The sequence below is a fragment of the Paroedura picta genome, chromosome 3 (assembly GCF_049243985.1).
Source record: "Paroedura picta isolate Pp20150507F chromosome 3, Ppicta_v3.0, whole genome shotgun sequence".
Classification (NCBI taxonomy): domain Eukaryota; kingdom Metazoa; phylum Chordata; class Lepidosauria; order Squamata; family Gekkonidae; genus Paroedura; species Paroedura picta.
The window spans coordinates 133,744,987-133,770,517 of record NC_135371.1 but is presented as its reverse complement, the minus strand read 5'-3'; the positions used below and the strand labels follow the sequence as shown (position 1 = coordinate 133,770,517).

The 25,531-nt window shown below is 43.2% G+C and overlaps 1 protein-coding gene and 1 long non-coding RNA gene across 3 annotated transcripts in view; one reads left to right on the top strand and one right to left on the bottom strand.

Annotated features, from left to right (window-relative positions):
• ABCC3 (ATP binding cassette subfamily C member 3) overlaps positions 1-25,531 on the bottom strand; it is a 99,900-nt gene that overhangs the window by 41,735 nt on the left and 32,634 nt on the right. For both annotated transcript variants that reach the window (XM_077327978.1, XM_077327980.1), the window contains exons 2-9: positions 23,988-24,164; positions 18,541-18,666; positions 16,759-16,896; positions 15,250-15,375; positions 12,819-12,880; positions 9,129-9,260; positions 4,144-4,362; positions 1,805-1,982 (exon numbers count right to left, since the gene is read on the bottom strand). In XM_077327978.1, coding sequence (XP_077184093.1) covers positions 1,805-1,982; positions 4,144-4,362; positions 9,129-9,260; positions 12,819-12,880; positions 15,250-15,375; positions 16,759-16,896; positions 18,541-18,666; positions 23,988-24,164 — 1,158 coding nt within the window. The remainder of the gene's footprint in view (positions 1-1,804; positions 1,983-4,143; positions 4,363-9,128; positions 9,261-12,818; positions 12,881-15,249; positions 15,376-16,758; positions 16,897-18,540; positions 18,667-23,987; positions 24,165-25,531) is intronic.
• Positions 7,231-14,838, top strand: LOC143832891 (uncharacterized). Its single transcript, XR_013229438.1, has 3 exons — positions 7,231-8,042; positions 8,526-8,722; positions 13,470-14,838. It is a non-coding gene; the product is annotated as an uncharacterized LOC143832891 (long non-coding RNA).

Here is a 25,531-nt window from a genome sequence, read left to right as displayed (position 1 = left end):
ACCATTTAATCATTTTCTGTATGAGGCAGTATTTCCTTTTGTTCTTCCTGACCCTGATACCACCCCCATCAGTTTCACTGAATGTCCTCAAGTTCTAATATATTAGGAGAAGGAAAAAACTTTCTTTTTGTCAACTCTCTCAACCCAATGTACAATTTTTATAAATCTCTATAATGTCTCCCCTGAGTAATCTCTTTTTTTCACTGAAAAGTTGTAGTGGAACGCATTTCATTTGGGCTTCAATTAGTATGGTTTTAAACTCGCCTTTGGCACGAGCAGAAGGACAAGAGCCTTCACCTGAGGATTTGTCTGGAGATGACCCTAACTACAGCCATCCCATCACTGCTTCCAGGCATCTGGCAAAGTTGTCTGGGAGTGGCTGTCCATCAGGTGGTTCAGCTGGGTGTCATCTGCATATGGATGACATCCAAGCCCAAACCCCTAGACCAACAGGGCAAGACGCTGCATAACTAAGTCAAACAAAATTGGGGAAAGAATTGCACCTTGTGGCATAAACACAGTGGAGATGCCATTGGGATGACTGTGTCTCCCCAACAGCTACCCTCTGTTTGCAACTCTCTGTTCGGAAGGAGATCAGCCAATGTACGGCTGTCCCCCGTATCCTGGTGTCAGTGAGGCAGTGAACTAAAAGTTCATGATCAACTATGTTAAATGCTGCCATGAGATCTAACATCACAAGCAGTGCCAACCTATCCTGATACAGCTGTTTCTAGAGGTTGTCCATCAGGGCGACCAGCACTGTTTCCTCCCCGTGGCCAGGCCGGAAGCCACAATGCTTGGTGCTGGCCTCAGAAGCCACGAAGAGGAGAACAAGGTTGAATTTACCTGTAACTGTTGTTAACTGAGTAGTCTTCTGTGCAAGCACACAACCCTCTCTCCTTTCCCCGCTGTGGATTTATGCTTATGGTTTGCTACTTTCCTTCCAATGGCAGATGGATGGAGAACTGAAGGAGGAGCACTCCTCGTGACTTTTGGGTGGGAAAGTCAGCTTCCTCTGTGAGAGGAGGGGAAGCACTCCTGGGATCTAAAAATGTCATTTCAAAGCTTGCTAGCTCTTCTCTGAAGCAGGCTTGCAAAAGTGCAGTCCTTCGTGTATGGCTGCCCACTCAATGAACAAGTTACAAGTAAGAGCAACTTTGTTTTTTCCCTTTCCCCATTTTTCCTCTTTATTCCCATTCAACCCTGCGTTTCCTTAGATACATTCTGTGTGTATGTCCATGAGCTTTAAGTTCTTTAATAAAACCCACTTCAAGTTTACTTTGAACTGGTTTATTTAAGAGTTTCTTCAGGAATAAACCTGGCATACACTAGTAGAGATCCCCCAGTTACCCATCTCTCACTAAGTCTCCGAGTAACCCACCTGAGTTTCGCAGACCTCCAATTGGGAATGACTAGAGAAGATGGTCCCCAAAACGCCTAGCCACAACAGACTAATTCCAATTTTGCAAAAGTATCTCACCTTGATAAGCACATAAAGGCTTGTGTTAACAGGATTATTTTTCAGAGTTAAGAGCATAACCCAAATGTGGAACATTTCCTTGCCAAAGGGGGGCATGCTAATGTGGTTTTGAATAATTTGCCCAAGAATCTGACAGCATGCTTTATTTGTTCCAAAAAGAAAACAAGCAGTTTTTTTGTGTGTGAGAAATATCAATTTAGAGGTGAAATGGTAGCTTCAGTGGCCAATGTACACCTTCCTCCTATCTACTTTTGTCTAATTATTCAACACTAATGACAATATCTGCTGCAACTTGATTTATGCAAAATTTTAATCTGTTCTTACCTTTCTGTAGATCATCCCTATGATGCCAGTTCTCAGTCTCATGCCAGTAACAAAACAATACTGGAAATGCTGGTGAAGGATTATTGTCAGCAGTATGGAACAGAAAAACATTGAAGCTGCAATCATATACCCCCACCACAAAGGGGCATTTTGATTATTGATGAATCTTATTAATATTCTGTTTAAGAAGAAGATTGAAAAAAGATATTAATGTGGGGTTAAAAAACACTGAAATCAGTGGGACAGAACATAACACATCCACAGCTGTTTAGCAACAGCAAAACAACACAACTTCCTTGGCATCAGTTCAAATAAGTCTTCTGAGGTTTTATTTGGGGGTCAATTCAAAACTACAAGGTCAAAGGCCTTTTCAAATGTAATGAAGGTGAAAAAGCATTACAAGTAGGGAGACTGAAGGGCACTGTGATGGAAGATCAGCTTCTAGGGCAGGGGTGGCCATGCTGGCAGGGGCTCATGGTAATTGTAGTCCATGGACATATGGAATGCCAGAGTTCGGTCATCCCTGCTCAAAGGTATGCAGAGTGCTTTACAGCAACCAACCCGTGTGCTTTAAGGCTGGCTGCCCCTCTGCCCACCCAGCTCAGGGTCCACAACCTGTGAGAAAACAACAACGGTGTTTTTATAGGATGTTGAAACCAAACTGCGCTCTCTGATAATTACAACCTACTGAACAAGTCTCTTCAACAAGACTGATATTAAGAGACAAACAACCGGATAGGCATAATGAAAGCATAGGCACACAATAGCAAAAGATGAAGACACAGCTTGATATTAAAAAAGCGAAACATATTATACAAGGAAAATCCCAAATGTACATGGTATTTTTAAAAGGCAGAAAGCAGAAAACTTGAGACAGACAAAGCTTTTTATCTATTTCTAAACTGCTTTGGGCCAGAGGCATCCACAAGCAGGAATCAGAGCTTGCTCACAAATAATACTTTGTTTTTAGATCACGGCCTAAAGGATGATCTCTCCAGCCGAGAGTTTGACTACTTCCCTAGACAGCTTTGAACATTTCTGTGGTAACTAGAAGCCCTAACGCCATTCCTATCCACCTGCTTGAGAGTCAGCATGGCAAAGGGGCAAGAGCATTGGGTTGGAGACCCCAGTCTAAATCCACACTCTGCCAAATATGGGCTGAACAGGTGGATAAGAAACTGAAATTAATGTTAACACACATACATGCACTAAAATATGTGTGTGTGTGTCACCCTTCAGATTTGTCATGTGGGTTTTCTTATTGCAGTTCATATATAGAATTTCTTTCAAGGTGGAAAATCCACTAAGAGCCAAGTAGCTTTAACAAGTAACTTGGATATTTTCCACATGGGTTATTTGCCCCAGGTTCAATGCTGTTGGGAAGTGGGACACCCCCCCCCCGCATAGTGGGGCATTAGCAAAGCTATTGTGTGTGTGGAAAATTTTGGATTTGCCCAGTTCTGTGTACACAGCCTCCATTTCCCTCCCCCACTCCTGTTGGGGGCTACTTCCCCTCTGCCTCCAGGGCATTTTTGTTTTTTAATTGGCACCTGAATATCATTGTAACAACCTTTGAACCAGGTTCACTGAATTTCCAGCTTTCAATTAAAAACTAAAGTCTCTCGCCTCTCATGTTACAGTGACATGACTTCATCTTATATGGATACAATGAAAGTAGCTAGAGACTTGCATTTTTAAAAAGCAAGCAAGCAAGCAAGCAGGGAAGTCAGTGAAACTGATAAAAAGGATTCTTATGTTATAATAATATGAGCGTAACTGTAATTAAAAAACACAAACACTGAAAAAAGCCCCAGTGTTACTGAAGGGGTGGTGGTGGCCATTACCAGGGACTGCCCTGCTGCCACTACATTGAACTTGCAGCTGTAGTAGCAATAAGAAATCCACACTAGCTGGTCAGTTTGTGGTAACCGTGGTTAACTGTGAATGGTAAAGAAATGTTGCATGAGAAGGATGTCACACAATTTAGTCACTCAAAGAGCATGTCTGTGTCAGGAGCTTCCTACAAAATGTTGTTGTGTGAAAGTGGAAGTACAGAAAAAAGAGTACTCGAGAAAGGGACGACATGTTCTCCTGGCAACATAACGTCTTCCACCGTTATTCTCATCTGCGGTTCCCAATACACGCCACAGAAACAAGCAAGAACAGATGAGTTGTAGATCGATAGAAAGGATGGGGTCTGATAAATGAGGACACGAGACCAATACCAAATGTGCACTAATATCCCTTCAACCTCTATCACCTTTTATGGATCATGCAAATTTATAGTACGAATCAAAATTATTGTATCCAGGAAAAGTCACAGTGAAAGTGGACCTTACCTTAATAGTTGGGGATTGACGAAAGACAAGAAATCTTGGATCAATTTATAGAAGGAGCCAATGAGGAAGTAAGGGCCAAAGGTCCTGAGTAAGGCTTTGAGGAAAGACGGTTCCTTCTCCTTTCTGCCACTGTTCAACAGGATTTCTGTTTCCTCCAGCCCATCACCAATATTGTTCATCACAATGTTAGAACTTTTGGTATAGGATACTGCTTTTTTCCTAAGAAGAGACACATTAGTCAAAAAGGAGAGCTGTGTTAAAAACACGGACTGCATCTCTCAGATAATATAGTGGAATAGCCCACCAAATATCTTCAGGTCTCAAAGGAAATCAGCTCAGGCGATCTGACTGTTCAGGATTCCTTATGAGGTGTGGTGACAGCCCTATAGGAGCCCACCATTCTGCTTCCCATAATGAAGGAGTTATTTAGTCCTAAAAGTAGCCACTAACATTACCCAGTGTTAACCAGTTTCTGAAACATCGTGTTAATAACTGCATTGCACTTAATTACATGAAAGCTACATATAATTGCTTTAGGATGCTTTGGGCTGATCCTGCGTTGAGCAGGGGGTTGGACTAGATGGCCTGTATGGACCCTTCTGATTCTATGATTCTATACATATTTCATGTTGACATAAGGCAGATTTTTAATCTGTTCACCACTTTCACATACGGTCCCGAAATAGTCATGAATGTTGAAATATTATGACTACAGTCAGAGTATCCAGTACATGCAGCTATAAAATTGCATACTCTAACCTATTGGGACCACTTGATTGATGCTCTACTAGCCAGTTAGTCTGGCGATAATTATGAAAATTAAAATATTTTAAATTAAACCCTTGATGTAAAGCAACATTCTAAAGCCTGGACTAAGGCAAACATAAGAACTTCTGTTTCTGACCATTTCCTCTTCTAAATTAGCTGCTTGCTCAGTAGAGTAGCCAAAGTTTTTGATCTTACGCAATAACTTATATTTAAAGCTATTTTATTGAATTCCCTATTGATTGACTCTAGAAACACGTGCCACTTTCTTCTGTATGCTCCAATACTCCCCCTCCCAGTTTTTTGTTCTAATTATTTCTCATTTTATACCATTTAACTATCCCTCCTACTAGACCTACAGCTACAGTGGCAATTTTAGGGCATAGCCCACCTCAATGCCCAGCTTCATATTTTAAAAGACCCTAGCCTTTTTCCTCATGAAGATAAACCAGATTCATTCCTGTATGTCAGTTCAATAACATCTTATCCACATATTATTTATTCTTTCTTTCCCCAATAATTATAATAATAATTTTGATGATGATGATGATGATGATATTTAATTTCTATACCGCCCCTCTCCATATGGGATGGTTCACACCAATAAAACATATTCAATAAAATCAATTACCATAATAAAACTACAATTAAATACAATTTTAAAAAATCCATACTCATCTCCCCATCCCCTTCCCACTCTCCACTAGATACCCTATACTGGAGATGACATCAAAAAGGGGAACCAAGAAGGAGATGGAGGGAGACCCTTAAAACTATGGACTACAATGGTTTCAACCATAAGCCTAGTGGAAAAGTGCCTCTTTACAGGCCCTGCATAACTTTAACAGCTCCGTCAGGGCCCGGATCTCATGAAGTAACTCATTCCACCAGGTTGAGACTGGCCCATGTCCTTGGGGCTAGGGATTACCAGCAAATTGGTGTTTGCAGAATGTAGTGCCCTCTGGGGGCCATATTAGGAAAGGCAGTCCTTCAGATACACAGGGCCCAGACCGCTTAGGGGTAGTCAAACTGCGGCCCTCCACAGACATCTGGAAGGCCGCAGTTTGACTACCCCTGGCTTAGGGCATTAAAGGTCAGTATCAGAACCTTGAACCTGATCTGGAACTCCACCATCAACCAATGTATCTCCATGTCGGCAAGCCAAAACCTTTTGATTGACTGCACCAAATGCTGCCATGAAATCTGATAACACCAGCAGCACTGACCTGCCTTGGTCCAGCTGCCTCTAGAGGTCATCCATGAGGGTGACCAAAGCTGTCTCCACCCCATGGCCTCGCTGGAAGCCGGACTGCTAGCAGCACCAAGATCACAGGGATGAAAATCTGAATGAGATCTATATTCTTCTGGGGTTACCTCCTTGGTATGCACCCAGAAATAAAATAAGCCATGGAAAGGTAGGGAAGGTAGGCTGAGAAAAATGCATGTCAATCTCATTCAGGCTGTTATTTAATAATTCATGGCAAGCAACCTTGTTGCAACTTGCAAGAGAGAATATGTGCCACTGAACATTCAGGCTGGATTGTACTCTTTGTGGATTGTAATACACTCTTTGTGGGGTTGCTTTTGAAGATGGCCCAGAAACTTCAGCTGGAACAGGCTTCAGCAGTCAACGTGTTAATAGGAGTTTACTGCAATAAGCAGACCACACTTATTCTATTCTAACAACATTGGCACTGAGTTCATTCATGTGCTCAAATCGAAGTGCTGGGTTTGACCTTTAAAGCTCTAAATCAGAAACCCCTGTCTATGGACACCAGAATGCATGCCAATGTGTTTTTCTGAGACCAACTTCCTCCTTCTTCAAGGCAAAAAGGTAATCCTGTCTAGCCTCCCTCTCAGTGGGGATGCATCAGAAGAACCTTTTGTCCCTAAAGAGAACACCCATTCAGAAATAGCTACCTCCATCCAGGAAGGTGATTGGCTTAGAATATCCAATGTTTTGCAATTCGCCCCAGAATCCCACAACGGCCATTTCAAGATGGGACCCACTAACTGTGCTGAACATTCCAAGAATGCCCAGAGGCTCAACAGGATGGGGGAACCCTGCTCCAAATAGTTTGAGTTCAAAGTACATGAAAGACTGCCTCTATTTGCATATATCTGCCCATGCTCTGGGATCATTGCTGCACAAATCCACATTATAGATACAACCACAATGTCGACCGTCTTGGTGGTGATCAGCTATGGTACTCTCTCGCCGTCCCTGCTGGTAGTTGCGTTCAGTGGGAAGGGTCGATGATGCTATACTGCCATGTTACATTTTTTTGCTGTTTTGTATTAATGTTATTTTAATTGGCTTTTATTAGGGGGTTTATTGTATATGGGGGCTAACATTGTAACCCACCATAAGCCGGCTTGCTGGGAGTGGTGGGAAATAAATCAAAATAATAATAATTATTATTATTATATTATTCATGTGAGCCAGTTTGAGCATCTTTAATTTAAAGACACCATATAAATGTTCTAAATATATAAAATTGTGGTAAGAAAATAAACATTCCCATAATGTTGGGCATGGTCTAGACCAGACCTGTGAACAGTCTGGAAATATGTCACCAAGGGCAATTATTCATCAAAACATTGCACATTTGCAGCATGTTGATGCACTGACTTGAAATTCTCGTGACAGCCTGTCTGATAAAACCCTGGATATGTTTTCTTCAAGTTACATTGTGAGGGCCTCAGAACATTTTTCTGTTAGATAAAACTATCCTCGTTGCAAAATTCCCCTGATGATTACAGAATTACACATTTGTGCACTGATAAAGCCAGCAGATTTCAAACATTACATGTTTGTCTTTGTTATTTAGAAAAAGAGCAGTTGCTGAGCAGTGTGGAGTTCTTTATATCTTTACAGCCGACAGCAACACCCACATGATGCTCAATGCTGCCAAAAATACTATAATAAGCAAGTAGACACTATTCAAGGAAAACTTATACTAGGCACAGCTAGAAGAAGCAATGTGAAGTCCCTGTATAGGGAAGCAATAATTTTACAATAAGAGAAAGAGTAGTAATGTGGCCCACTTGTTATTTCCTATCTTTAAAACATCACTACGGAGAGACCTTTTGTTTGCTGAAACTTAAGAAAGGAGAAGCATTAATAAAACCAGGTAAGTTTATTCCCAGACTGGGTTAATCAGAAGAAGAGTCCTTGCCAAATTATCATATTCTTGAATAGCAAGAGGTAATGCTTCTGCTCACACAGATGATCGCTTCTGCACTTTAGATTTGGCACTGTAGCACATTAGTAGTGTGCTGAGGAAAGACAGGCTCCTTTTTTCCATGAAACCTCTCCTGAGGAGCAGAGCAGTCAGTTCACATTAGTCCCATGCCTGCCAGCTGTTCAGGCTGCCATGGAGAAAAATAGGCAGCAACATTATGAAGGGTTAGGTTTTTCAAAGTGAGAGTCACTGGGGAAACCTCTGAACATTTAAATATTCATATACGGCTCTCTCTTTGACACACACACACATTTGCAAGACTGATGGTATTCCTATGTGAAGTGTGTCTGTCACCATGGAAATGTGGCTGTGAAAACAAGCACATTCTCTGTTTCAGTGTCCATGATGTACTTGTCTTTGTACTTCTGCCAGGTTTGGGACAACTGTGCTGAAAACTAGATCATGCCTGTCCCTCAAACCAGGGTCTCTGGGGTCAACTGTTAGAACTGGAGGCTAAAGATGGAGCTGGGACTAGCCTGACAGGGGCTTAAGCCAGCATCTGAAGTGCAGCAAACAGAACGTACTGTTTCCCAGGCAAAGGAAGAAGGACAAACTCCTAGTGACAGAAAGTAAGTATGAAGCTACAGATCCAAGGTTGTTAATCAGATACCTCCTGGTGACATCTAGGTCAATGGCAAGCATTATACCAACACTAGAATCTCTTCCATCAGTACAATGCTAATTTAGAGAAGTACTTTTCTCACACTGTTGTTTAGGTTGACAGTTACGGTTCATGCACATGGTAGTAAAATCTAGTTCCAAAAAGATATGAGACAGTGAGAGACCAATATCTGACCTGAACTCAGAAGTCTTTTTGCTTTCCCTGTTTTTGTGCCATATATTCTTTATTGTAGAGAAAAGCAACATATTCACACTCAAATACTGTTTTGATTTATTTTCAAACACAGAATAAAGTCCTGTTTATTCATAAAAGCAAAAATATGATAGGTTCATTTTAAGAAAAAGTTAACTTACTGTTGTGCTTCTTGTTTTTGTTTATCCCATTCTTTCTGGAGCTTTTGTATTATCACTTCAGACCTGTCATCCTCATTCAGAGACCACAAATCTTTATCTTGAAGAGGCCTTTTATACCCTTGGATTGCCATACTGCATTGCAAGAGAGAAATCGGATCAGGAACTCTGAATCCATTTGGCCACCTCACTTTTCCTGATGCCAGATTTATATGCTATAGGGAACATATGGCTCTGGCCACAAGCAGCAACTACTTGTTTTATTTCCACCTCTCCATTCCAAATTATCTAGGACAGGTGTAGTCAAACTGTGGCCCTCCATATGTCCATGGACTACAATTCCCATGGGCATCTGGAGGGCCATGGGAATTGTAGTCCATGGACATCTGGAGGGCCACAGTTTGACTACCCCTGATCTAGGATAATCTACTGGTGCCCTGATGTCATGAAGTTGTGCACTTCCCAGCACCACGTTATCTTCTGCTATTAGTGCAGAATGAGAAAAATGTACAATGCTGTTAAATCAAAATAGACTCCGTTTTACTCAGTGGCCAACCAGTTCCCCTTGGGCAGGCTTTAACATCACCCTGAGCTGGGTCGCTGTGAGGATGGTCTAGAAATTAAATAAATAAATGCTGTAAGCTTCAGATATGGTTTCACGGAGTGGGAAGATACACATGTTTTATATACAGATATACATGTGTGCCCAGCTTGCTGGGGGGCAAACGGTAATGACTGGGGAAGGCACTGGCAAACCACCCCGTATTGAGTCTGCCATGAAAACGCTGGAGGGCGTCACCCCAAGGGTCAGACATGACTCGGTGCTTGCACAGGGGATACCTTTACCTTTACCTTTATACATGTATGCCAAGCACCTTTGTGGTGCAACCCTAAGCAGAGTGACACCCATTTAAGCCTGCTGAAGTCCACAGGATTAGACAGGTATAACTCTTATGAGGACTGCAGCTGTCAGTGTAATGCTGCATAGACCTGGGGCTGTTCAAAATGTTTTCATGGTATTATAAAGTTTCTTGAAAACACTCCCATCCATTTTGCCATTGCCTAAAACAGTCTTGGCATTCTTTATCTTTTGGAGGTACCATTAATTCATCCAAAAATAGCAACCAGTTCCCAATTCCGTGGTCATTCCATTTACATACTTCCATTGATCATATCCATGATACCCACAGACAGAACACAGCTTAGCAGCTGATCTCTGGTGACTGTCAACCTTTATTGCAAATTCTTTTGCCCCCCTCCCCTTTTCTACATTGTAATAAATTCACCACTGACGTCAATGAAACTGCTGCTGTCAGTGGAGTTGAATTACTCCCTGTTCCCCTTCTGCCCTCCCATAGCAACCTGAACAAACCCGGGAGCTGACCACCAGAGCTACAAGGTAACCTCTTTCTTTTTATCTGGAGTAACTAGGGCAATATGATTTACTTCCTAGTCGGAAATTTGCATTCTGAATCCTTACACAGAATAACTACTCAAGTATTAGCAATTCTCTTTGCAGACTTCTCCAGATATTAAATATTTTCCTTGAGGCACTGCTTTAAATCAGAGGGCTGTTTCCTCCTGGAAAAGAAGCCAGCCCAGCCTCCTGTTGTGGAGTGGGAAGCTCTCTATTCCATATCTAGAGGGAACCTCTAGGGGCCAAAATGGGTAGGACTCAGGTGAGATTCCTGTACAGCATCCATGAATCAAACCTTGAGAACAAGTTATTATTTTTTACTGTTATATTTATATTCCATGCTTCCTCCAAAGAGTTCAAGATAGTGCATATGCCTTCTGAATTATAACTCCATCCCTACATAAAGAAAGAGGAGAAGAGCGGCCTTAAAAAAAAAAGAGCTTTGTGCTCATTGAAAATCCCAGCTAATAGTTGCCTGTGTCATAAACTCCACTGTGATCTTTGCAGCCCAGCTATGTTTGCAGTTGTAAGGTTGCATTTTCCTAGTAACTCAAGATTGCACTCGGGGCAGCTGTTATTATTCTGGAATGGCAACTATCCACCAATCTCCCCCCCCCCCCCTTATTTAGAAAGGTGCTGAAAAAACAAGCAGCATCAATACCAGAAATTAATTTAGCAATTTAAAAAAGTGTGACCATAAATTTTACATCCCACCCCTAAATGGCCAAATAGTCACCTTGACACAATGGTTCTCTGGGGTGGGAAAATTCAACATTTTTATTTGTGTGCTTAAGGCTGGCACAAATGCAATTCTTCATGTCAAACACTTGTTTCTTTCCTTGCTGCATATCACTGATAATAAAAATCCCTGTAAAATATGGCTTCAGTGGGAAAGGAAAGCAGAATCTTAATTGCCCAATCACACCAGCACGTGAGTTCTTCACAGTGTAGACCATTATTTGAAAACTTCTAATTAAGCACACAATATCATATCTATAACTTTACCACTCTCTCACATTTTCTGCATGGCCGTTTTGAAAGGCAGTTGATACTTTGTCCTGCCACTAACACAAATGTGTATCGATGATGTTTATTTTTACTCAAAAGGAAGCCCAACTAATTTCCATTTTTCCCTTCCCTGTAAGCATGCCTTAATCTTGTTCTATATTTTGCCTCAACTGGCACACAGTATTCCAAGGGTGAGGATTGAGAGAGAATGAATGCCACAAACAATTGTTGTAATGGACAGAAACATAGCTAAGCAACCAAGACCACCAGGGGAATCCTCTTATGCTAGCAGAATTCTGACTTTTTTTTTTTTTTTTTAGAAAATCAACACCACCAAGGTTAATTAATATATTGTAAGCTCTCACTGGTACAAGCTCTCCAGGATCTCTGGCAAAACAGGGTGCTTCCAACTCCAGCTAATTGACCCCTAGAGTGTGTGTGCCACAAAATCAGGTGATGGAGTATCACTTCACATTGCAGGTGAAAGATCACATTAATGTTAAAAATCCCTGCAAATAAATAATAGCACATAACTGACACAAGTTAAATCATAGTCTTTTGCATGATGCGTTGGTTTCTCACTTCCAGGGAATTGTTACTGATGGGTAACTGAGAAATGTGACTCCCCCTGCCAACAGTATAAAGAGGTACAGTCCATTCCACCAATTCAGTGTTCTGCTACCTCATTAGCATTTCACATAAGTAGACAGGCCCTGAGATTCTTTCACTGGAGGTGCCAGGGACTGAACATGGGATCTTTATCCTGCATTCCACCAAGCCACTGCTTCTGCCCTCCAAAAAGCTTATTTTGACTGACAGCAGCTCTCCAGGATCACAGGCAGAGAAAGCTCTTTTCCCCCAAATCTGCCGCCTGATATCATTTTATCTCTCAAGGACTGAACCTTGGACCTCCTGCCTTCAAGTCAAGGGCTTTGTTATTTATTTATTTTATTTATATACAGCCCTCCCTGGGGGCTCAGGGCGGTTTACATGGAACATGTGAACGATACATAAAACAATCTATAACATATGAATAACCATACAATAATATTAATAACAGGTAGTTGTAACAATAAACAGTGTAAACAATGATACAGTAAACAGTACAAACAGGTCCAGAGCACTCTGGTGGAGTTCTGAGAGGGAAGGGGGATCAGGGGCCCTTCATTTGCTGTTGGTTGTACCTGGTCTCAACCAAATATTCAATCACAAAGTTTAAAAAAAACACCAAATAAAAAAATCCAGCCCCCTCAGAAGGTCATACTTACCCAGTGAACCACCAAAACGTCAATTTTGAAAGAAAGCTGGAATTTAACTCTGGGCAAGGATTCTACAAAAAGAGTTGGATAAAAATTAGCTTTTAATCAAATACTTTTTTGGGGGGAAATCCTATTTTGAAAGACTACCATTCAACTGAAACCATTTGGAGGGTATGCTTAGGAATGTATATATTAAATTAAGGATGTGCCCAAGAGCAAGAAGCAAGGAGAGGAAACCCACTATGGAAGATTCAAATGGGTAGCCGTGTTGGTCTGAAGTAGCACAATAAAATCAGAGTCCAGTAGCACCTTTAAGACCAACAAAGATTTATTCAAGGCGTGAGAAGCTCACGCCCTGAATAAATCTTTGTTGGTCTTAAAGGTGCTACTGGACTCTGATTTTATTGTGCCATTATGGAAGAGTAGCGGAAGGGCTCTCTATTCCTGTTGCTAGCATAATTCACTAAGACATGTTGTAAGGAAAGGAAAGGTTCTGCTCTTAGTACTTCGCTTGCCTCTTTCCAGGTTATGTGTGTCTCTGTGTGTGTGTGGGAGGGGGGGGAGATGGTCACAGTTTTTCCATGTGACCATCCTGCAATCAGCATTCAGAGAAGAACTACATGTACCAACATTTGGTAATCTGATATGCTTTGTTCCCAGATTTAACACTGAACTGCAAGGTTTTCATATGGAATGAGTCACATCACATTCAACAAACAGATATAAATAGCCTGGACAGAAGACTTCTGCTGTTCTTCCTCATCCATTATTTCAGCTGTCACCCTTCAACTCAGATTTTGGGGTGAATTTGGCATCATTGCTCTACAGTCACCTTTCACTTCTGCTTCACACTTCCCTCTCACTGTTTATGCACTGGAGGTTTCATGCCAGGGAGCTGGAGCAGTAAAGTTCCCAGTGCATAAATGGTCACAAAGTGCCTGTAGTTTAAGAAATTAATGTCTTCAATGGCCATTGCTAGGCATCCACAATAATACTGCTAGTTGATGCCTTGTTTATGTCAATAAATGCAGGGGAAGGGGGCCTTTCCAGGGCTGGTTTGGCGTTTGAGAAAGAATCAACGCCAAGCCAAGCAACCTCCTCTGGATGCTGATGCTACCATGATTCATTATGGCTTGGCTGCTTCCAGCTGTTCTATGCAGCCACCCTATGAAAGCCAGAGTGGTGTAAAGGTTTCAGACTAAAATTTGGGAGACCCGGGTAGAGATGTGCACTTGGAGATATCTGGTCTAACTATATATCAAGGAAATATCTTATTGGCATTTTCTGGATATATTTGGTTCTCCAGGATTTTTTGAGATACCAGGAAATGGGTTCTGAAAAATCCCAAACATTTTTGGTGGCATTTTAAGGTTCCCATGAGTTATTGTTTATTTTTTCCATGATTCTGTGTTTTCCTGAGGATTGGTATCACTTTGGCCCATTATGCACGGCCGCCGAAACGGCGAATTTGGGTCACATCGAAAAAGCGGAGGGGGAAGACGCGACGCATACCGGTTATGCACGGGGCGGGGCGCGACGGCGGCAAAACCCAGAGTAACCGATTATGCACGCGCCGATCCGGGCGCCGCTTCTGGTTGCGCCCCGCTCACCCGGAAGCTGCGCTTTCTTCCGCGTTTCACTGACGCGGCTTTTTCGGCGGCATGCACCGAAGCTGCAGCCGGTTGCAGCCGGCTCCGTGCGTTATCCGTGATTTTAGTCGCCGCCATTCCACCCCGAATGTGCGCTAAAACCCCCGTGCATAATGGGTCTTTGTCAGGTTGGGTCAGCTTGGATTCTGAAATTGCTTTGTTAATCTCACAACACTGTGTTCTTTGTATTGGGTTCACTGTTTGCAGTACATTCTTGGGTTAGACACTGTCTTTAATTCTTTGAAAGATTCTCTGATTTTAAAATTGTTGAGCTTACACCAGCATTCCTACTCCATTTGTCTTGGATGATTCTTTGGTTTGACACCAGGTTGGATTCTCAGGTGGCACACTTGTGTTAGGCTTGCCACATCTCACACTTCTGCTTGGAATTTGTGTTTCTGCATTGGTTCTTTGGGCTTGTTGACTCTGTCTGATTTATAATGAGGTACAGCCCAGTCGGCAATGTGCTTTACAGGATAGCCCTCTTGAGGTGGAAATGGAGGGTCAGGGAATTTGCTTCCACAAAGCAAATCCTGATATCCCAGTACCCTCACCCTTTCCTTGCCTCTGGCCAATAGGGAGAGGGAGCAGAATTAGTTCCCCAGGTGAGAGTGTTTGCATTTGGCAACAGGATTTTCAGTTGCTGATTTCTATCATACATACTGCTCTGCAATAATACCCAGAAGCAAGGCCCTAATTCAGGGCCCTACTAGAGTGGAGTTTGCACCAGTTATTCTCAGTGTGTTATGAGAGCACAAGGAACTATACAAATTAGTCACTGTAATACTTACAGGGTCTGAATTAACTGGAGAGAAAAATGGAGGCTTTTCTTTAAGACATGAAAGCATCAACTCAATGAGGATGAGTGCAAAGTAGATATAAAATGTGGTGAACCTGAATCTGTCTTCCATTCCATCCTAGGAAGAGAAATCCATTAGATCCTATAAACAAGATTAGGATTTCACTAAAGGAGCAGGGAAAGTCAATGAGGTCAAATGACAATGGGGGTAAAATTACAAATCAATATAATGTCTAGCTATATACTTATTTAATCCCTACCCCTCACCACCTTCCAACCTGTCCTTCTCGTGTAATATGAATCCCTAGTCCAAGATCAACTATTTCCGTGCTCCCTGGGGTGATAATAAGGGTAAAGTTAACTAGAATAAGGACCTATCTAATAGCAAAGTATGGTGGCCTGCCCACATAGTTCAACAAATCCACAATGGGACCACCCAGTATTAGTTATGAACAAAAACAATTAGTTTTTAAAAAATGGGTTAATTGTAACCCAAGATAAGGGTAAAGGAAGCTGAGCAGTGGGCAGATTGTTTAACGGGAAAGAAATGGGGGCAAACAAGCAGGTTAGAGAGGGAGAAGTAATGAGATGACAAGGTAACATGCAGGAGGAGGGAGCAGAACAAGAGGGGAGGAAGCAGGGACTGACAAGGAGAAACTTGGCTTTCCCTTCCCCTGCAAAGCCTCATGGGTCTCCTGCTTGCAGAATATTGTTCTTCAGAATGTTCAATATTTAGATGAATATTAAAAATATATATGAAGGGTACTATATGGTAAGTTTTCACTGAGTGTCTTAGTAATGAAATTGGCAAAGAGAATTTTTTCCTCGTTCAGAGAGAGCACAAACATCCTGTTTATAGACAATGGATTCCAATGGGGTTGTGTGCTTCGGCACCCAAAGCAGCTGGTCTCTCCTAGTGCAGCCAGCGCTGCGCCATGAGGGCGGGGGGAGGCGCAGGCGTCGGAGCGCTGACAGGCGCACACATGCAGGTGCAGAGCTCTGTGTCTGCGTGGTTGCACCTGCCGGCACTCTGACGTTCGCGCCTCCTCTCCCTCCCGCGGCGCGGTGCTGGCTGCGCCAGGAGAGACCGGCTGCTTCGTGTGCCGAAGCGCCCAAACAGTTCTAGAAATTGGGAAAAATAAGCACTGGCCTACAGGGCTCTGGCCACCAACCAACTCAGTAGACATTAACCTCTAATGCTGAGATACACTCATCTTTTGACTAAAACTTGATCTTGTTTCACACCCAGGCCTTCACCAAGGATTTATAAAAAGTACCATCTCTCTCTTTCCCTAACTTAATTCCCCCCCAGCCCTTTTCTTTGAAAAGAGAAACTCCTTGTTTGCATGGCCAGATCTTCATTTAGCATCACTCCATGCTTCCTCTACACGTGATGTTGTTGGGGAGTCAGGCAGCTGCAGCTTATCTCAGCCTACTCTACCCCACCCACCCTGGCGCATCTTTTCCCCATACACCTGCAAACGCACACACAACTAATTACCTGAGCTGAAGAATTGATGATTTTGGACCGCAAAGGACCCAAGGCACACAAGAGACACACAAGCCAGAAGATGGTGAGAACCCCTGAGGATTGGACTCCATGAAGCCTCTCATATTGGATGAGCAACATGGCCAACAGCTGCAGAGACAATAAACGCAGAACACGTGGAAAATAGCTGAGAATACATGCCGTCTTCACACCCAGTTTCTTTTAAATGCCTGAGCAATTTCATTTCTGTTCACTATTTGGGAGGGGGGTTGCTTCATGTCATCTTTTCCCCCTTCCAGCCTCAATGCTAGGCAACAATATATTTATACAAATTAATACATGCAAACACAACATCGCTCTCCCTCCATGCCCCTTGGAACTGTTGTGTGACTCAGATCTCCCATATTTTTGTTTTCAAATTACTCCTTATTATGCAAGCATCCTAGACTTTTAGCAAAATTACTCCTTATTATGCAAACACTCTAGACTTTCAGCAATGAACGTATTACTGGCTTTCTTGCCATAAGGCCCACTGCGTTCAAAGGAAACACATTATGCACATACACATTTCTTCAAAAAGAGTGTTTAAAACATGCACAGGAATAGAGATGGTTAACTGGAGTGGAACATACTTTAAAAATTTGACTGCTTCTCGTTCCTGCCCCAAAGCTAATCTGTTTGTAAATATTTGCATTTTAAAAATACATAGCCAGGACCCACTGTTTACTGCAGCATTTGGCTGCTATTTCAAATCTACAGATGCTGTGCAATCCCTGCAACCACATATCTGAAGAACATCAGCCAGGAAGATTCAACAGCAGCTGCAGGCACATCAAGGAACGAGGCTAGCTATTATAGAACATCCAGACAAGGAAGAGCAGAACAGCTTGAAACTCACCCCCCCCACACACACACACACACTATAGGGCTGAGCAATCTTGGGGGCCAACTAGGTGGTTTGGGTCGACCTCAATCAAATGCCTGGTGGAGGAGCTCCCTTTTGCAGGCCCTGTGGAATTGTTTAGGTTCTGTTAGGGCCCTGATCTCCTCTGGGAGCTCATTCCACCAGGTGGGGGCCAGAATGGAGAAAGCTCTGGCCCTGGTTGAGGCTTACTTGGGGCCAGGGACCACCAGGAGGTTGGAAGTAGTAGAGCGCAAGGTTCTTTGAGGAGAGGTGGTCCCTCAGGTATACTGGGCCCAGACCGCGTATGACCTTAAAGGTGATAACCAAAACCTTAAGCCTGATCCAGAATTCAACCGGGAGCCAGTGCAGCTGCTGGAGGATGTGCCGGATGTGGGACCTCCGAGGTGTTGCTGCGAGGACCTTGGCAGCCGCGTTCTGGACCGGTTGCAGTTTCCAGATCAAGGATAAGGGCAGGCCAGCGTAGAGCGAGTTACAGAAGTCCAGCCTAGAGGTGACCGTCGTGTGGATCACTGTCCTCTGCATGTAGATTCCCCTATATGCGGCCCTACCTCCTGTTTTGTGGCTGTACCCATCACCCTGTATCAGAAATACAAAGGTGCCCACAGCCTCAAAAAGGATGAGGACCTCCACCCTACTATTTCCTTTCTATCATACCCAAGCATTTGAGTTAGTTCTCTTACTCGATCACCCAATCCTTCTTAACTGGATGAAGAAGACTATAAAAGTTATTTATCATCCAGTGAATTCCTTTTGCTCTCTTTATTTTTAGATTTCCAGAAAGCTGAAATGCTTGGGATCATCTTCATGTCATTGTCTTTATCATCAAACATTGTCCCATATAATTAAGATTAACAGAAATCCATACCAACCATTGTGATGCCAACAAGTAACGGTGTAACAAAATACACAGGTGACGGGGTCCTGCCTTGAACGATTCCATGGAAAGAATAGAACAGATTGGCCCAGCAGACACACCAGAGTGCAAAAGCAAAGAGCTTTAATTGAAAAAGAGAGAGAGAATCAGTGAATGGATGTGTTGAGAATGTGTTCAGCAGTTATTTTTCAGCATGCTCTTAAAACATTATTGCAGCTAATCCATAAAATCCTGCCCCATAAAATGCCTCCCCCATATACCTATGCCTATTTATTATGTTGTATAATAAATACAGAAATCACTTCTCTTCCAGTATACAAAACATTTTTGCTGCTTAGTCACTAAGAGGCAATTCTTACTAATTACAGGTCAACCAGGAAAGCAACTATTTACAGGCATGACTTAATGTACCCAGATCCTTTGCTGAGATTGCTCCATGTAAATTTCCAGACATGGGAGCAATGAGTAGGAGCATATGCCTATAAGGAAAATTATAATTCAGGCAGAAGGGCAGACTCTGATAAATCATAGAATCATAGAGTTGGAAGGGGCCATACAGGCCATCTAGTCCAACCCCCTGCTCAACGCAGGATCAGCCCTAAGCATCCTAAAGCATCCAAGAAAAGTATGTATCCAACTTTTGCTTGAAGACTGCCAGTGAGAAGCAAATGTGCATTAAATGTACATGAAATGTGCATTAAGGGTACAAAAACTGACTTGTGGGAAGGCCATTCATGCTGCAAAGAAGACTGACTCCATGGTCAATGCAGGGTAAGGCAAGTCATTACTTTTCTTGTCCTCGTTTTATGCTCACAGAAGCTGGGCCTGGGTGCTGACTTCAAGCATGACCTCACCAACATTAACACTATTCAATTTCACGTTCCAATTCATTTCAACTAAAGAGTTAAGCACAAGGGAACACTGCTGAGGGAACAGCCCAAAGCTCAAGGGTAGAGCACATTTTTGCTCTAGCAATATTTATGTTTTAAACATTATTTATTAATATTTGACCACAGATTGATCTTTCTAAATCTACTGAGGTCAATTGGCTTAGAAGGGTATGGCTGCTTCAGATGGCAGTGTAAATCTTTTTACCTAGTCATACTGCTAACTTCAGTTTTGCCCAAACAAAAGTTCTGTCTGATTCAAGAGCATTAAAAAAATATTAACAGCACCTCTGACACAGAGCACATTTCTGCAGTGGGCAGCTGAGATTAAAATCCTGTTAAAATTCATTCCCCTAATCATATGACCTACTACTTCCAGCCTGAAAAGGACCTTCAGAGTGTAATCCTAAGTAAACCCTACTGGGTAGACTAAAATTATGACTAGACCAGTTTAGGATTACTCTCTTAGTTGCTAAAACTACTAGACACAACAGGGGAAGGGCAGAGGAATGAAAGGAGGCCTGGTGCAGAGCCTGGGGAATGAGCCCTTTCAAGCCTTTCTGGTATAGAGGTTAGAGTGTCATACTATCATTTAGGAAACCTAAGTTCTAATCATCAATAAACCTTTAATGGCACTAATTATGAAAACAGAATAACACTAGATCAGAATAAAATAGTATGTTAAATTAAAAAACCCTGAACTCAGATTGTATTTATATGTGTGTGTACGTGTGTATATATATACCCACACACACATACACACACATAGAGTGTGGTTCATACTTCTGACAACATGATGAAGGTTCCAAAGACTCCTATTGGTGGAACAATTGGCCAATTGCTCCCAGGGCCAATTGCTGCTCTTGCTCAAGATTTCACACCCCCTCCTCCCTTCAGGCTTGCTGTGAAGGGAGCCTCTAACAGCCCCTGACTGAGGCAAGGAACATGTTTCTGAGAGCAACGCAGGGGAATCTGTGGATGTGCATGGGCATTGCTTTTGAGGGGGGAAAGCTTTCCCCTTCTGCCTAATCATCAGGGAAGCCCCAGAAAAGCCCCAATCTCACTTAAAACTCTGCTGTGGCCGGCCTAGCTGCTGGAGGAAAGACACAGCCAAGCCATGTGCATCTCTTCTCCACCACTCTCTAAACATTTGAGGCCTACTGCACAGTTGTTGTGCAGATGAAACGATGCTGTTGTGGAGGTTCTTTTGCCTCCTGTTTCATCTGCACAACAACCCTGTGCGGTAGGCCTCAAGTGTTTAATCTCCACAACAACCTGTGTGAGAGGCCTTAAATGCTTCTTTTGCACAACAACCCTGTCTACACTCCAAAGCAGCTGTTTCTGCCTGGGGAGCAGATCTTTATAGTCTGGAGATGAGCTGTAATTCCAGGACCTCTACAGGCCCCACCTGGAGGGTGGCTACCCCTGGGTTGGAAATATTCCTGGCAGTTTGGAAGTGGGACTTCAAAATGGTACAATGCAATACAATTGTATTGTATAATGGTACAATGCCTCAGAGTCCACCCTCCAAAGCAGCCATTTTTGCCTGAAGAGCCAATCATTATAATCTAGAGGTGAGCAGCAATAGTAGAGACCATGGTAGAGGCTTGCAGGCTGAGGTTGGGGTGGAGTGGTGCAGGTGCCATCTGGGCTATGGGCTTTGACCAGCCCTTACCAGCAACTGTTTGTATTTGGGTGCACAAACACACAGACAGACAGACCGACCAACTAGCATGGGTCCTGCGAGTCTGGAAAGTGTAGGAAGATTTAAATGAAGAATATTTACAGCCTGAAAGTGTAAATGGTGAATGTAAATGGATGGAGAGACACAGAAACTAAAGTGATTTTTCTCAAGCCTGGTAAATAAAAATCAGTATTTGTCAGGAAGGGTCCTACAAAATCAAAGGCTTAAGTGGCCAGAATTTCAAGTGGAGTTAGCTTTACAGGAAAGTAGACAGTGAGACTTCGGGGGGGAACTAGGTAATACATTTTTATTAGGCAACGACTTGGCCTTGCAGACAACAACAGGAACTACAGTTGCCAGCAGTAGGCTTCAGGCAGACATTATCAGTCAAGCAACAGACTACTAGCCAAAGAGTGTCTGTGGCCACATGCATTCCTTTTGAAGGGATGCATGTGAGGGGGTAGAGCCTTCCCTTCAGCCTAGCTGTCTGGAGATGAGCTGTACTTCCAGGGGATCCTCAGACCCCACTTGGAGGCTGACATCTCTAAACCTCAGTGGGGTACAATGCTACAGAGTCACCCCTCCAAATCAGCTATTTTTGCCTGAGGATCTGACCTTTATAGTCTGGCGATGAACAGCAATTCCAGGAGATCTCCTGGCCCCACTTGGAAATATTCCTCAAGGTTTGGAAGTGACGCCTCAAAAGGGTATAATGCCTCTGCAACCACCTAACCAGCCACACAGCACGACCTGACATATTTCAGGTCAAGACAACATTGCACAGGGGAGGTAAGGTTGCCAGATTGGTGCAGGTTCGTGTTCTGGAATTCCACAATATTTTGGTGTGCGTAAACCTGACGAGGGTCAAGACTGCTGTGAAGAGAGACCTCCTCTCAGGGTTGCCAGCTTCCAAGTGAGGTACTAAACCCACACCAAACCAGGAGCTAGTGCCTGTTGTATTACAGAATGCCATAGGCCTTACTACTCATGTATATATATAAAAATAGATAAACAAGAAGTATCCAATTTGGTGGTGGCAGAGGGCTTTACATAGGAATCCAGCTACAGCTTCTGAAATCAATGAGTCTGTCTTTTAAAATAAAGTACACCTGAATTTTGTCAGTATGGATCGATCTTTTGCTCAGCCATGGTGTAAGGTATTGTTCATGGGCAGTGATAAGGCAGTGAAGCAGTATATGTGCTCTTGTTTTGGGATGGGTGGTCTGACAGGAGCAAGAGTGCTAAGCATGGGGGTTGTTCATGTACCTCCCTCTCAGGCCAATGGGAGGGAGCTTAGGCATGCTTACATAAGGCAGCGCCTAGGTCAGTGAGAAGAAGTAGGGAGACCATATGTCAGTTGAATGCCATAGGACAGTGCTTAGCAGCATCTCTAAGCACCAGTTATTAGTTCCTGAAGGTCAATATCTAGGATTTGGAGTTTAACTTGGCGAAACACTGACTTCTCATTTAGGCCTTGAAATTCTTGGAGGATCAGTCCAATAGATTTTAAACAGCTATTTTCCCATATCGGATAGAGATGTAACAGTCTGCAAACATATAAGATACTAGACTATTGGGATATGCCCTAAAGTGGAGGTGGATCCAGAAAAAGTTCTGGATGTTAAGCCCGTCTTGAGTAACTAGTTGAGAGAGATGAGTTTGGAGGCTTAAAACTAAGTGAGCCACACATCTAAGTGCATCAAGTAATCTGTGGAGAAAAAAAGGCTGGAGCAATTCAATGCTAGAAGCACAGTCAGGACCCCAAATAGGAATACCATAACATAGCAGTCAAAGAAATTTGGTAGAATATAGTGTAATAGCCGCTGTGATGCCTCCTAAAAGAATTGGCAGTTTGTTTCAAATGGTTGGACCAATTTAGAGAGTGATGAAAAACTATCTCTATATATCTGAATGTTTGACTAAGTCGAATCCCCACTCTGTCATGGAAGCTTACTGGGTGAATTTGGGCCAGTCATGTACTCTCAACCTAACCTACCTCGCAGGTTGTTCGGAGGATAAAATGAAATGAAAGAAAGTAGAATGCTGTACGTCACTACACAGAGAAAGGCATGGCATAAATGAAATAAATAATGAATCCAGTTACTGTGAAAAATGCAGAAATTTCCTTGTCTCTCCAAGTCTCCCGTCCCACCAGCTTCCTTGTTGAGCTTTTAGCAGGGACAACTCACACATCATGAAAGCTAATAATTCTTGCCTTCATGATAGTTACGAATATTTTCTCTTATTGGCCCCTTATGCACGGCCGCCAAAACGGCAATTTCGGGTCACATGGAAAACACGGAGGGGAAGACGTGAAGCACACCAGTTATGCACGGGACGGGACGCAACGGCGGCAAAACCCAGAGTAACCGATTATGCATGCGGTGATCCTGGCGCCGCTTCTGGTTGTGCCCCGGTCACCCGGAAGCTGTGCTTTCTTCCGTGTTTCGCTAACGTGGCTTTTTCGGCGGCATGCACTGACACTGCAGCCAGTTGCAGCCGGTACCGTGCGTTATCGGTGATTTTAGTCGTCGCCATTCCACCCCGAATGTGCATTATTCCCTCCGTGCATAATGGGTCTCGGTGAAGCAAAGATTCCCACAGTTCATGTGAAACTAAATTCCAGTTCTCAGACTGTTTTAATACTTCTAGAAATTCTTGCAAATAATCACAGCCACACAGATCCATAACCCTTTAAACACAAGGTCAATGATCAGCCTATTTTGCCCTTTCTTCTTGTTGGGCACAGAACTCTCCCGTTGTTTGTATTGTAATATCTTCAAAGGGAAGTTTGTGTGCCTATTTTCATTAAAATCAGGTGAGAGGGTTCACAGCTGTTTTTATGTGGTCTCGGTGAGTTGCACGACTTACCGTTTTAAACCTGCTCAGCGCAGAGAGAATAATATAGCCTCGTTTGTTGGACTTTAGATACAGGAGGTAGAAAGGTAAGATGGCCCAAAGGTAGCAGCATGGGATCCATGCCAGGACAGTATTCTGGAAACATGGCGTTAGGTCAGGGTTGTTCGTGTACAGCGTAAGGTTGGAATCCTGCAGGAGAAAACATGCAAAAGATTTGTGGGTACATTGGCTGTTTCAAGAACTGATCCAAAGCTCCATCATAAATCCCCAAGGAATCCAGCAGCTGCACATGTTTTTCTAAAGGAAATGCAAGGGCATACATTGGAACACTCATGGCCCTTTGATCTTTCCCATGAATGCACAGGAGCAAACCACACTGTCCACTTTAATATAATGTATCCACACCTCTCAACCAAACCAAACCAATAACCATTTGCCTTTCCATGCTTCACAGTAAAACTAGGTTCAGAGGGAAAGAGAATTTCCAAGCAGTCGGTACAGCACTGCTACTTAATCATTACTAAGATGATATAAACTGGGAGACAGAGTAGCCTCAAACACCTCCGTGAACATTACAGGTCTTTGGTAAGCAGAGGGCTGAAGACCTAGGAAAGTGATCCGCACTATAAACACACATCATAAAAGCAATTTAAAACAAAACTAAAATATATACATACTAGATCTAAAGCCCATTTCACTTAGGAATTAAATGGGTGCTAGATGGCCGGGGAGCAGGGCCACCCCCCACCCAAGGGTCTCTCGAGCCTTCTCCCGGCTGGGAGAAGGCGGCCAGGCCCACCCACCCCCCGAGTCTCTCTTGAGGCTGCTCCGCCGGCCGGGAGAAGGTGGCGCGACCGACCCCTCACCTGTGGCTGTCTGGGCGGGTGAAGCAGCCAATGGGGAGCCGCATGGGGCGGGATGGACACTCGGAGGGGCCAATCAGGAGCCGCTTCGCGCCCTAACCCGCCCTAACTCTTCCCACACTGCCGTTACTGCTTTATTCAGTCCGTGGCGCTCTGCGCCACGGGGCTGTTTAAAGATATTTAAAACCATAGACAAACATAGGGCAATAAGGATTCAGGTGGGTAGCTGAAGCAGCAGGACAAAGTTTGAGTCCACTGACACTTTTAATACCAACAAAGTTTAATTCAGGGTATAAGCTTCTGTGTACAACTTTATCTAAAGAAGTGTGAACGCACCCAAAAGCTTATACCTTGAATAAAATTGTGTTGGTCTTAAAAATGCCAATGGACACAAACTTTATGTTACAGGGCAGTAAAGAGGGGATCATCATGGGACCACCAGATTGGGGGTGGGGAGAACTCTTCACCTGCTGGAAAAAGTAAGAGAAGGGGACAAATATTCTTGGGGACCGAATTCCATAGTTTTGGTGCAACACCAAAAGGGCCCTATCTCAGGCTGGTACCCATCAGGGAATCAGAAGATAATCATAGCAGTCTGGTAGGTTTGTATAGCAGTAGCCAGACCTTCTGGTATCTGGTCCCAAGCCAGGAAGGGCCTTAAAGGTCAACAGCAACGCATTGAATTTGGTCTGG